The sequence below is a fragment of the Haliotis asinina genome, chromosome 6, assembly GCF_037392515.1.
Source record: "Haliotis asinina isolate JCU_RB_2024 chromosome 6, JCU_Hal_asi_v2, whole genome shotgun sequence".
Taxonomy (NCBI): domain Eukaryota; kingdom Metazoa; phylum Mollusca; class Gastropoda; order Lepetellida; family Haliotidae; genus Haliotis; species Haliotis asinina.
Window position 1 is genome coordinate 64,311,271 of NC_090285.1, and position 14,321 is coordinate 64,325,591.

Here is a 14,321-nt window from a genome sequence, read left to right on the forward strand (position 1 = left end):
CTCCAACAAAGTCATGAGAGCAAGAATCAAACCCAAACATATAGAACACTGCATGATATTGTCCAAAGGTTGTATAACCTAACTTATAACTTTTTGTAATGAATAATGTATCACCTTGTATTGTAGAAAAACATTTCAATTAAAAAAGTTCCTGCTGTGAGATTTGGTTACACAAAATAGCTTTGGAAGTAGAATGATTGTTATCACAATACAAATCAGGCTTCAGCCGAAACTTTGCAAAACAGCATCAACCCCATTCATGCTTTCATTATCCAAGCCTTTGAAGCCCATCATCTGTTTAGTCATTGATTTCACAATGTAATTGACATTTGGAAACGTACATGCTACAGACAAGCGACCTCCTGTTATTGGTAGACCTAGAACAAGGTGTGCCTTGTTATATATGAGCTGTTAGGTCATTCAGTATCATCTATGCTCCATCCTATTTATATGGAAATATACACAACGTAGAACTCAGTTCTAACACTCAGTGGTACTATTGTCTTGACAACTGTTATAATCAATATAGTTTTATCAGTTTCCACAAGACAGCCTTGCATTTTCTCTGAAGTGAGCTACTGGCATTTTTTTAAGTGGAATTTGAGCCTTGTTTAGATAAACATGCACATTTTATGATACCATTATCACAACTTTCAGCTGAAAGTAACCTGATAATCTGTGTGTGTGAATGGATTTAAAAAAAATAATCTTCAAATATCAGCTGACTCATCTTCCTGTTAAAATGAGTTTTTTAAAACCATAAACATATTGTGGTTCAACTACACCATGGATATTTTATTCTCTAAATGAATAACAATCCATGAACTTGCGAATAAAGTTTGAATGTTGGTTTTAAAATATACATTTTTTTACATTAAAAAACATAAAGTACCTACCTCGGATGTGTATGTCTTGGGTTCTTCACTATCCCAGACTGTGACAATGTACTCCAAGACCATGGTGATTATATAATAAGTTAAATAATTTAAATTTATAAATATTCACAGCAATCACAGTTGTTTCACAACATCAAAATATACACAGGAACTCTACAAGATAAAACATTCTCTGACCATGAGATCTCTGAATCCGTTAACAATCACCATGTCAAAGAATTCAAATCTTAAAGTTAATTCTCTCACAGTTTCATCTAGAAACACAAAGTAAGATATATACATCCACTGAAAATCCACAATCTTGAAAACGTGTAAATTCCACAATATCCTGAAAATGACAACTCATCAGTTTCACAGGAGAGTGTCATCAGTTACACACTGTATGCACAGAAAGTTTGTGTGTAGGTCAGAAAGTTTGACAGACAACTGTTGAAGACGAACTATATTGTGAAACAGCGTGATTCACCGATCTCTGAGTAATTGAGTCTTTGGAACTCTTAGCACAAGCCCTCTACACACATGGCTTCTAGCCGATCAGACAGAGAAGAAGTAGAGCCAAAACACAGCTGTACTGACTGGCATCGAGCCAGGATTGGCCTCCAGCCAGAAAGAGGCTACAGTCGGCAAGGGGTTAATTAATTGGATCGCTGGTACCATATTGTTCGGAGCCCTCCGAGACCAGCCTGTCCGAATCTGGAATATGTAAAACTTGAAGCTGCTATGTACTGATGATCCAGGGTATTTGCTGGTCAGTGTATCCTCAGCTCAATGATGAATAAAGGAAGGTGTCTGGTGAATATCATGGATACAGCTATTGTGGAACAGTGTGCTATTTGTGTTTCCTATAACAGGGTAAAGAGGAACAGGCAAAGGTTCTAAAATCTTAACAAGGGCTTTACTGTTTTAGAAGTGTGTTTAGATTTTTTAAAGTTTTCATTGGATTGTAAATGTATTCAAAACATTTGATAGGCCTATCTATAATGAAGAAAAGGTCCAAACACTCAAAAATATATTCATGTTAGAGACACATGGATGAATAAAAACATCTGTAACAGTTTCCCTATGTTTGTCAAAATATTTAAAATTTTCTTTAATACGTAAAAAAGTTCATTAAAGAAAAGCTAAAGCCCTGTATTGTAAACAATAGATTAAATAAATGGAAAACATACATGTCAAATACAATATAGTTAAAAGTTTGAAAATAATTATCTTTATTATCACAATTCAAATCAATATCAGTATTATCATACCCATATTCACCATCATAGAAATTATACTGTCGGGTTAACCTCGGTGTTAACACATTCACTATACATGCTAAAGGTCCTGGTTCTATTCCCATCATGGTCATAATGTGATTAAAGTCAGTCCCTCATGATGACCTCAAACATCACTCAAAGCAACCTAAAGTCACTCATAGAAATAAGGGAGTACGGAAGTAAATTAATTGATAGGTGGTGGAACTGACTCAGAAAATAGCATCTGTCAATATATTCTGAAGAATTTGAATATTTCACTAAACCTTTATTTGTAGCCTTGTGATTCAGCCTAAATTCCAATTCAAACTGACTAAAGTGATGTTTATAGCATTCATTTAAGCTGTGTGTCAGTTGGCGGCATTCCACCCTATATCACCATTAAGCACAGCATCAGCAGGATGATGATGTCTTCATAGAGCTGTTTATACTAACCTTATTTTAGAACCTGTTTATTTCTTTAACATTTTTATTTGAAGAAATCCAAGGAAAACATGTTACCCTGTATTTTTAAAACTTGATCTAAACTTGGTCTGCTCATTTTTAGATTTTATATTATGGTTAAAAATTTTCATAGCTGAGTCTAAACACGATATGTTTTCTCAAATTCCTCCTTAAACAACAAAACATGACAAATGCAGACATCTTAATGGATATTTCATCCCACATGTGTGACTCTGTTACTATTTACACAGAACCAATGGGCTGCATCATTCCCTTATTCCTTTCATGCTAAATCAGCTTGACAGAACTTTCTAAAACAATTCTGAAATTCCACAAACATGAGGTCAGGTAATATTATGTAATTTGTTTTTATATCATATATTTATATCAGATATTCTTTCTGTTTTACCTTTAACCAGCTAAAAGCTCATCTTCTGCAAGATCATGAAAAACACCTTCAAACAGTGTAAATGTTGGACACAAAGGTATACTTAGTTTATTGAGGAAGTTTTTGAATTGTTTATCAGCTTGATGATGAAGAAAGCTCCACACAGTGACACAATCATGTAGTTCACCTTGCTAAAATCTGTAGGGATAAACCTGAAGTAAATGCTGTGCAAATATTGGATTTAAACCTGTGATCAAAAGTCACACGTTCATCAAAGGGAGACAATTCTCAACAAGGTAAAAGCTTGTGTATGATGCCTATGTTATATTTTTAATATTTTAAAGCTGTCTTATCTTCATTTAGAATCTGTTTATCTTCATTACAATAACTAAACATAAACAGTTCAGCAGGACTGTATACATGTATCATTGTTCTGAATACAGATTCTTATGAATTGTACACAAAGGATGTTACCATAGCAATGAAGCCATGAGTAATTTCACATTAAAATTCAAAACAATGTCACCAAGTTCTGTCTGGAGAAAATATCCCTTCTTTCACCAAATCAACACCACAAAAATTAGGTTAATATAGAACACAGAACATTTTTCAATCCTCCATTTTATTTGGTGGAAAGTTGCAGTTCAACTCTAACGTTCATAAATTAACTTTAAATTTAATAAAATTGAAAGCATAATACACATTTATGTACATTTAAGCAAACTTCAACTTCAGTGTGATCCCCAATGTTCCAGGCAGGTTTAATCATGCTTCATTTCATTTTCATTTCCAAGATGGGGTGTTGTGTGTCTTTATCTTAATACTTCATTTTTTCTTTAACAAGCCAATTTCTATGCTGATTTAGATTAAGTTTATGCAAATTCTAAATAACAAAATTGAGTTTATCACAGGATTTCAGTACAAATATTGATTTTTATTTCCATATTACTTTAAAAAGAACAGGGTCCTCTATTTTTGGTATTGAGCTTATCAGATTATTACAAATTTAATCAGTCTTAAAGACTGAGTGTCCTTGTATGCACATTTTAAAGTAACAGACATAAAAAAATATGTACCACTCTTTTTCTTGAAAGTTACAATATTTCACATGAAACATGCAAGTTACTCAATTCTTGAAAAACTATGCTGCAGATTTTATTATCAATCCAAACATGAATTCTTGAGAATAAAAATTCACAAGTAATGGTCCATTTAGACAGAAAATCGACTCCTATCCTTATAATTCCTGTATATTTTGGGGTTTCCTAGCAACCATCATTTATATGCAGAATCACCATGACAACAAAGCAGTCAACAGAATAGCCAGTGTAATAAAACACATCACAATGTATGGCTACACTGATGTCACATTGATAGTTTGTACTACTCAATGCATAATAGAGAAAAGATGAGATATCTTTTGAAAAGCATTTGATCTTTTCCGCACGTAATGCTGAATATCTAAATACACCAGCTTAGCTCCAGTGATGGATATTCAAACACCACATCCTAAAAATGGCTGGTGTTATCATGATGCATTTAACATGGAATATAGCCTACAAATCGATCGTAATTCAGGACAGCTTTGTTATGATCAGTGTGGTTGATGGAGGAGAATGGGTCAACTATGACAGTGATGTGTGTCATGTCAGGTTTATCAATATCAATTTCACATTTCTTATTTATGAAGGCATTTAGAATCAAATGATAAAAACGTGAAAGACAAGAAATCAAATTGTAATATTTTGATTGTAGAGACAAGAGTCTGTGTCATACATCAGTATTTTTGTTATATTTTGATGCAAATACAACAACGAACACTGAAGTCATGTCAACAATAACTTCATTTACTAGGACTTCAACGGAATTGGCAGAGAGATAGAAATATCTGTTGGTGAAATAAATATACCAGTCTCTACAGCATTAAATAGTTCATAATTATCAGTCTGATAAATGAATATATTTGACTGAAAATACAGTTACACATAAAAACAACAAAAAAGAGCCCAGAGACTTTATACATAATTCATTTTCAGAAAACTGCAGAAATCTAGACATGTCACATATTCTAAACTTGAATGAGCTGTATTTGGTACATTGGTTTCAGTGTCTATACAACAGAGTACATCGTATGTTGTGAAATGGTATCATAACTTTTCACTAGTCAAAGTTCAAGGGGCACTGCACAAGGTCACACTACCAAAGCAATGTTCCCAAGTCATAACTTGAGGAGACACATCTGAGAGACATCTGAGAGTATGGATGACGCCAAATATTTGGACAGGTCAACCGAACTTTGAGGATGTAAAATAAAAAACATCCAAAAAGAATATTTCAACACAAACACTTACAGTCAGACTGAGAACATTTGATTTTCATTGCAACAAATAAACACATATAAATATAAAAGTAGACCAAGGGAGACCAGAGACCCTGATCCTGTTGAAATCTAGACTGGCATCATTCCAGGCTTTAACACTGCAGGGAGGGCTAGGCTGTAGGGAAAATAATGTGGTTCAGGGACAGTGAGACAGACTACCTTAAAGTGTGCACTGTTATTTTTTTCCAAAGGTATATTACAGGAACAAATTTCAAATAAACATTCTTGACACAGTCCCTGAGAATCAAGGTCAGTTAATGCCTTCAGCCTGTCAGCATGACCACATGTGTGAAATGCACAACTGCATCTTCACTCTTTTCAATTCTTTTATCTTTAGCGAACATGTATACGACCTATGACCTTCAACTTGTTGTTCTAGCTTGAAACACATGAAAGGTGTTCCAAGAACATCTTGTGCCAGCTGGAAGAACACAGACTCAGCCCATCAATGATCTCAAGACCTGTCCCTTATATCTTCCCAAATGTCACTCACTTGAGGAGAAGTCTGTGGCATTTCTTGGATAGTGTTTGTTTGAAGTGTGTCCTGAATTAATCATATCAGTGCTCAATGGCTCTGAAAACACATTTTCAAAGATCACATCACTATTATGTTGCATATTCAGCCTTGCAGTCCACCCTACAAAACACATGTGAAGTATTCCTAGCACACTTCTGTGTGATCACTATCCTGGTACAATTACCTTCAAGTCATTAATTCTGAAATATTTATTTTTTTTAATCTTTTAGCAAAGGAGTGAGTGAGTTAGGTTTCACAGTGCTTTTTTTAGCAATATTCCTGCAATATTGTGGTGGGGGACGCCAGAAATGGGCCTTACACATTAATTCTATGTTGGGAATCGAACCTGGCTTTTCACCATAATGAGCAAACACTTCAAGCACGGGGCTAACCTACTGTCCCCTACAACAAAGGGAACAGAATTTATTAAGCATGTATTTCCTGAAAATTACACAATACAGAAAAATGTTCTTTAACCAGAACTGAGAACAAATGTTGTTAAAACTGCTTAAAAATAAAACATGTCACCAGAAGGCTGACTATTACTTGTGAGGAAAAGAAACTTTCCTTCTTGAGAACACCTGGTGTCACCACTGATTTATAGTAATCCATTCATATCATTTTCATATCTCTTTAAATCCAGTAGTAATGTTTTGGGTAATGTTGTAATGAAAAAAGCTAATAAAACTAACACAAAACATTCTATCATGTTCTGAAATACAAACTTCAAACAAGATGGATAGAAAAATTACAGCTTTCCTATCACCAAGCCGAACTATCACATTGCATGTAAATAGCACAGACAAATTAAAATCAATGACAAAATACCCAAGTTGAAACCAAATCAATGATGCAGACTCAATTAAAATCCTCTCAACATTTTTATTAATTGTTTGTCAAGGAAAATGAAATGTCTTGACCCACTGGAAGAGATTTGTCAAGTTCCATTTCATTGTTCTCTTATCTTTCAAAATGTACTTGAAATGATTGTAAAATCACAGCAGCCTTCAGTCAAAACCCAAGAGGAAATTGGTTCTGACCTGCAATACATGAAATAAACCTTAGAATATTTCTCAAAGGTCAAAGGGTGTCTAAAATGTCAAATTCAAGCCAAAACAGTGTCATCCAATCAATCAAACGATCTTGAGATAAATGAAAAAACACAAGTGAAACCCCTAAAGGAGGGAGATTGAAATTTTAATTCAGTTTCTACGTCATATATATTAAGCAAATCTTGAAATACTATGCCAGATTTTTTTTATTAATACATATCATGTTTTTGCATTCAGTTGAAGGTGTTATTAATATTCCACAGACCGATTAATGAATAAAATATTTAACTGTTTCAATTCAATTTTTGCAGTTTTTTGGTTTGTTTGATAACAAACTAGAAAAAGTAATAATTTGTTTTATCTTTCCATAATTCAACTCTTGTATGTACATGTAACATATACTCTGATGATCAAAGTCAACTTATAAGTTCAGAAGGATGTTAAAATAGGATTCGGATGCAAAGCTATAACACTTAAAGAAACAACCTAAACAACCTTTAAAATAAATAGAGTTTGAGAAGTTAATGATGTTTCAGATTTAAGATAACTTAAAGTTGGAAAAAGCATAGAGATAAGATACTCACTGAGATAAGGTATGTTACGCTTATCTGAAATTAACTAACATTGTAAACTACATATAAATAGAAGTATCCAACAGACTTAACCCGTTGAAAAGGTACTACCCTGTGTAAAAACTTCAACTCACTATCATCATCATCATCATCATCATCATCATCATCATCATCATCATCACCACCACCACCACCACCACCACCACCACCACCACCACCACCACCACCACCATCATCATCATCATCATCATCACCACCACCACCACCACCACCACCACCACCACCATCATCATCATCATCATCACCACCACCACCACCACCACCACCACCATCATCACCATCATCATCATCACCACCACCACCACCACCACCACCACCACCACCACCACCACCATCATCATCATCATCATCACCACCACCACCACCACCACCACCACCACCACCACCACCATCATCATCATCATCATCATCATCATCATCATCACCACCACCACCACCACCACCACCACCACCACCATCATCATCACCACCACCACCACCACCACCACCACCACCACCACCATCATCACCACCACCACCACCACCACCACCACCACCACCATCATCATCATCATCATCATCATCATCATCATCATCATCACCATTGTCGTCGTTGTCATTACCATCGTCATTGTCATCATCATCGTTATCATCATCATCATTATCAAACTGAAGCACTAATAGCATCAATGCCATGATGAACTTCATATCTGTTTCATTATTGCTATTTTACTCTACCATTAAAAAGGTCACACAAGTTTCAAGTGAAAGCTTTTAGCTGATAACCATCATTCCTGAGGAACAACCTTAATTATCTTCAAATTTGTATTTTTCACATAAATATTTTAGAAACTGGATACCAATGTATAGAAACATCCCAGAAAGGAAATGTACCTGTTATTTTTCAAAACATTTTTTTTCACTGAGATAACAGCCCACCAGCTAAGAAACTGGCTTTAATCTTTGTAAGTTTCAAGGAACTGCAGATGAGAAATAAAAGACCTCACTATCAGTAGCAGAAGATGTTTATTACAAATCTGAAATCAACATCAGTGACACATTACATGCACGTTGATTATCATGATGCGAAAAAACGATAAATCTGACTTGTCTCAAAACTCATCTTTACACAGGCGACACACAGGTGTGTATGTATCATAGATTATTATGATAAATGATAAAGGCAGACATTTTCTTCCATTTTCTCCCTTAGTTTCACTGATCCCTGAGTTTGGTTCAAGTGTTGATATCGCTGTGTGAACATCCCAACATGGTTATTACTGATGGATGGAAATATGGTACATTTTGACAAATATTTATGTGTTTTGGTGTGATCAGGACACCAAAACTGAGTCTATATCTTGGAGGTGTTTTTGAAAGTTTCAATTTTGACACAGTGGGTGTAAATTTCCTTTTGAATTTGATAGTGCATGGTTGATATGATGGCCTGTCATGGTTATCAGTGATGTTCATCACAAGGAGACCTTTGTAGGAAGTTTTTGAAATTGAGGTTAAAACATGATTTTATTTATACCCAGCTGTTGTATAAAGACCACCTGATATTTTAAAAGGACCGTATATAGTTCACCCAACAACACATGGAAAAAAAAAGCTTCTTGCCTTATATATATATGAATAAAATAGGAAGCTCTTTCCCTATTTCCATAAAATAAACATATTTTGAAATGATGGTTTTCGATACATACATTTACTATGACAATGATATTTTGAAAAGAAAAATACAAATGATGATACAAATGCATTAAAATTTGTAATTTCTTCCTGTCATTCGAAAGTGTGAGTTAACACATACAAAAAATGCAAGTTGAAATTGTTAGTTTTCCATAGAGACTGACATGACTTGATGTCAGCTGCTATCTACCTAGCAGCTTATGTTGTAATGGTCATGTTAAAGAAACACCTGATGTAATTATAGTGAATACATACCATGTGTATCTCTGGCTAGAGTCAGTGCACACAGAGTGCAGGTGTTGGGGTTAGATGGGATACTCTTGGTAGACATCAGCCCATGTGGAAACTGACAAGTACCCCCCATCAAATGTCACAACCCTCAGACTACAAAACACAGAGTCTAACTCTCAAGTGGATGTCTACCTGATGTCTTACCTTGGACTCAAGTAATTGATGATGGAAATGCATATGTGTGTGGGTGTGTGTGGGTGTGTGTGGGGGTCTGTGGGATCAGTAAATCCTGGTCACTGTATGCCGGTGAGTGAGTGTTTGTGTGTGTGTGTGTGTGTTTGTGTGAGTGAGTGAGTGAGTGAGTGAGTGAGTGAGTGAGTGAGTGAGTGAGTGAGTGAGTGAGTGAGTGAGTGAGTGAGTGAGTGAGTGAGTGAGTTAGTGAGTGAGTGAGCGAGCGAGCAATTAATTATAATGCCACATGCAGCAATATTCCAGCGATATCACAGCGGGCGATACCAGAAATTAGGCTCACACACTGTACCCATGAGGGGAATTGAACCTGGGCCTAGATTTTCAAAGCTCTCTTCACGCTAAGATTGCTCTAAGGGCATTAACATCAACTTACGACTATCTTAGTGCTTACAGAGATTCGAAAATCTAGGCCCTGGGTGTTTAGTGTGATGAGCCAATGCTTTAAGCACTTGGTTTCCAAATCGCCTGAAAGGGTATGTACTTGTTGGTCTGGGATGTACATATATATGTGGAATGATGCATTTTGACCATACCTATTTCATTTCAAACTTATATCACTTGGATCCAATATCCATTTTGAACTAAAATTTACCATTAAGTCTGACAAATAAGAACAGCTGAGTTTCTAATTCCTAAGACCAAAAGCCAAACCAACTCAAGTAACCTATGTACCAAATCTAAGACTGTCTACTAAGAATAAATTCAATATTATGTTCAGCTTCTTCTGGGAAATCCATCTTCTCAAAACTGAGTACAAACTGTAACTTCAGTGAAAAATACACTTCAGTTTGTTTTGAGAACCTAGGCTTTTAACTTACATGGAATTGAGACTGTTCACAAACCGTATTTGTTCATAATGTATCAAAGTATACGAAGTCTCCTCTTTTCAGATTACTCAGACACCTAATGATGCTGCGATACATCAGGGTGCAGTTGCACAAAGTGATCTTAGCCCCAAAGTGATCGTAACTTCCATACCTAACTATAGACTTTGCCCTAAAGTTGTTTTGTACAATAACACCCTGATAAACAAGCCTAAGTATCACAGTGGTCTCGCAGAGATCAAAATCATGTTTGTGTGAAAGGTTCAGGGCTTGCTTAATACACTAACCTCTTCCTTACAGAAAACTACATTAGTCGCTGTTTTGGTGTCTACAATAGTTGGCTCACAGTCAATGTAAACAAACACATGATATGCAGGTACCATAGAACAGGAAATGTTTCTCTCTACCAAAAGAGTACCAGGACCATTCTAGTTTCAGTATTAACATGACCATCATTCTTACATCTATGTTCTTTTGTTAAATGGGGAAAAAAACATATGCTTTAAAGTGCAGTATGTTTCTTTTTAAAGGAGAATACTAATGTAAAACTATTTTTTGATATATGGAAAAGGGCATCCTAAAGATCACTTTCCATATCAAAATGTCTCAAAAAGTTTGTAAAATCACAATCAAAACGTGAAAAACGACCTCAAATTTCCGCTTATTTCGGAAACACCTGACAGTTAATGAGCAGAGGCGGAGTCATGTGACATGACGTCAAAAGTGACTATAGCCGGTGGCATCCTCTTTGGTGGTATACCCAATACCAGCTGGTTTTACATCGTGCAGCAGAAACTTCCAGTGAAGATGAAGAAGAAGAATACATCGAAACGGAGGCACCAATTTGATTCATTTCAATTCAATATATTCATTTCCTAGTTTGGTCATGTGACCCAAAGTACAATTGATTGTGACGACATAGCCATAATATGTGACAGGAAGAACATATGTAGAACTTCACAAAAAGGAAAACACATGTTTCATGAAAATAGCGACAGAAGTTATGGTTTGGATATTTTATGTACCGAGAACAGACTTTTGAAATTGATACTATGTAATTATTTTGTTCCGAGATGCGCATACCTTTCACATATAAATAATACATGGTACTCATCTTCAAGAACTCCTAGATTATTACAACATACATACATAGTGCATACAGGAATGCTTTCATTAGTACAATGTTCTCAATAAATTAACTTTAACCTAAGGCAATGCAATAGGTAATTTACAGAATGCACGAATCAAGGTGTTATCACTTAGTACTGTAAGGTTTATTTTCAGGCTGTAATATTAAAGTCGAGTAATTCCTTAAAATTGTGGATGTACAAAGAGAGTCATGCCAAAATTGGGAACATACATCGTGGATTCTTCATGCAAAAGTGCTGTTACACATTTGTATTTTTCCTGCATCTTGCTCTATCCAAACATGAAACACCAGTTGTGAAAAATATGTGGCAGATATCTGAAACCCATGTATGCTTACCATTTTCATCAAGCTTTTATAGGAATAGATAACACTGGTGAGGAAGGCGGTGTGATTCCATTCTTAATATTTTAAACCAAAACTTCATAACACATCTTTGAGTAGAAACGTGCACGTATCTACCACACCAGCCCAACGCGGCCTTATTTGACTGGTTTTACATTCATCTGTGAAGGTAATATGCTTAATAATCTAGACACAGAACAAATCCTTACAATTTTAACATCTTGACCACTTGATGTCAACATCGGAAAATTCGGGAACACAGCCTAGTAAGTTCATCAGATTGTGTTTATTTCTTAAGGGGGGCTCACGCCCACGATACAGCTACCATAGCATAGATATTTGCTGAATACAGATATTTGTTGAAATGGTGGCTAACAATTATAATAAATGTAGTTATACAAGAATAACCTCTTTTACAAGATAAATGCATTAGAAATGTTTATCTAAGAGGGACATCTTTGGATAACATTTCTCTTTTCGTAAACAACTGTCGAATAATCAGTTTCATCAGTTCAGTTATATTGTTAAGGTGCCAATTGTGATATATAAACTTTATTCATGAAGCACTAATTAATCTGTTTAAACAGATGAATTACATAAATGATGGTATTGCAGTTCAAACACACAGAGGTGTTTTCATTGTACTTTAATATAGTGTGACTGTGATGAGGGCATTTAGATGTCAACTGGTGTTGAAAGTATGGGCTCCTGACTCAGAATGATCGGAATATTTCTCTTGCCTAAATCTGTCTTTATACTTGGAAAACGGATTAAATGGTGGCTCTTTTTATTGTTTGATGATTCCATGCATCCCCTGGCAACTGAATAAACTATTGTACCATTTGTTACAACGACAGAAACAACACAACTTATATTACTGGAGCAATTGGTCTTTGGAAGCTAGTCACATTTGACATCACGAATGGAAAGGTCACGTGACTTTCAGCGGAATATGCATAATGGCCGAAGCTGAGATAACAGAAACTGTTTTCCTGATTAAGACATAAATATTGATAATTTGTACTTGAAGTTTTGGATATACGTTTTTGATAACTTTATCTTTCACACAACAAATTATTGAAATTCTCTCATATTCCCCTTTAGGCCAATGTTCCGTTCTGTCAAGATTTATTTGCTTAATGTTGTTCTCATTATAACTACATTGTAATTCTCAGTGATTAATACCACTTGAAAGATTAATGCTTTATCTTTTGATAAATCAGTAAAAAAAATTTAAATAGGTGAGCACTCGGGATCTCAACCAGGACTAGCAGATCCTAACACTACTAAGGGACATAACTCTGACCACAGACCTAACACTTCTGTTTCACCAGTATTGTATATTTGGGATTAAAGATTCATGAATCATTACTCAGGGTAGATTGCCTCCTTATTCCCTCAGTTTATACAACTGATATATATAACATGAAATACACAAGGGTGGCAGAGAGTACATTGCATGTACATTGCTCATCAGCCGGACATTCAGGGAATATGCCACTGCCTGTGTGGAGGCAATTACCAATGGCTGAGGAGAGCATTTGGAACATCAAAATAAACAATAGTTGGGGTTCCCATACAGCCTGGACTATATAGCTATCTTCTGCATGAACTTGAGGCAATGGCTACTTATTGCAAGAGGCATAACAATGGACATGTGAAAGACAAGCATCTTGTTCTCAAGGTCACATCTGGACATATGATGGTCAAACCAGTATGGGAGGTCCCCTTGTGTGATGTACATGGTACTTTTTCACCTATCACTGATTCTTTCCATAGAATACATTTTTGTTGTGTGTTAGGTTTTGGAATGTTGTTTCCATGCTTTCTTGTATACAAGATATCTGTGGCTATGTTATTGTGTATTTCACATGTCGTCACAAAATGTACATTACTGCCAGATGACTTGAGTATTGGAGTCGTCTTTTCCACTGATGTGGTGTATTTCCTTGTATTCTTAATGTTCGCAACAGCATAAGTGGTGTATATTTCATGTATGTCATGCTGACACCTATATTTCAGTAAGATGACCCATGTAATTGTGTCATCTGTTTCAACGTGTGATGCATTTCCTTGCATTCAAATGTTATCAATAGCTATGGTAATGTATATTTCACATGTGTCATGCTGACACTTATATTTCAGAAAGATGACCCAAGTGTTTATATCATGTTTCTGTGAGACGCATTTCCATATATTCTAATGCTATCAATAGCTACGGTAATGTATATTTCAGACATGTCATGCTGACACTTATATTTCATTGAGATGACCCAAATATCTTTA

The 14,321-nt window shown here is 35.4% G+C and overlaps 1 protein-coding gene across 15 annotated transcripts in view; it reads right to left on the bottom strand.

Annotated features, from left to right (window-relative positions):
- LOC137288102 (neuron navigator 3-like) overlaps positions 1-14,321 on the bottom strand; it is a 514,936-nt gene that overhangs the window by 346,381 nt on the left and 154,234 nt on the right. The window contains exon 1 of one of the 15 annotated variants that reach the window (XM_067820486.1): positions 897-1,447. The exons of the other annotated variants lie outside the window; for them this stretch is intronic. Within the exon in view, the coding sequence (XP_067676587.1) occupies positions 897-959 (63 nt within the window). The 5' untranslated portion in view covers positions 960-1,447. Of the gene's footprint in view, positions 1-896; positions 1,448-14,321 lie in introns of those variants that run through there. 15 annotated transcript variants of the gene reach the window in all.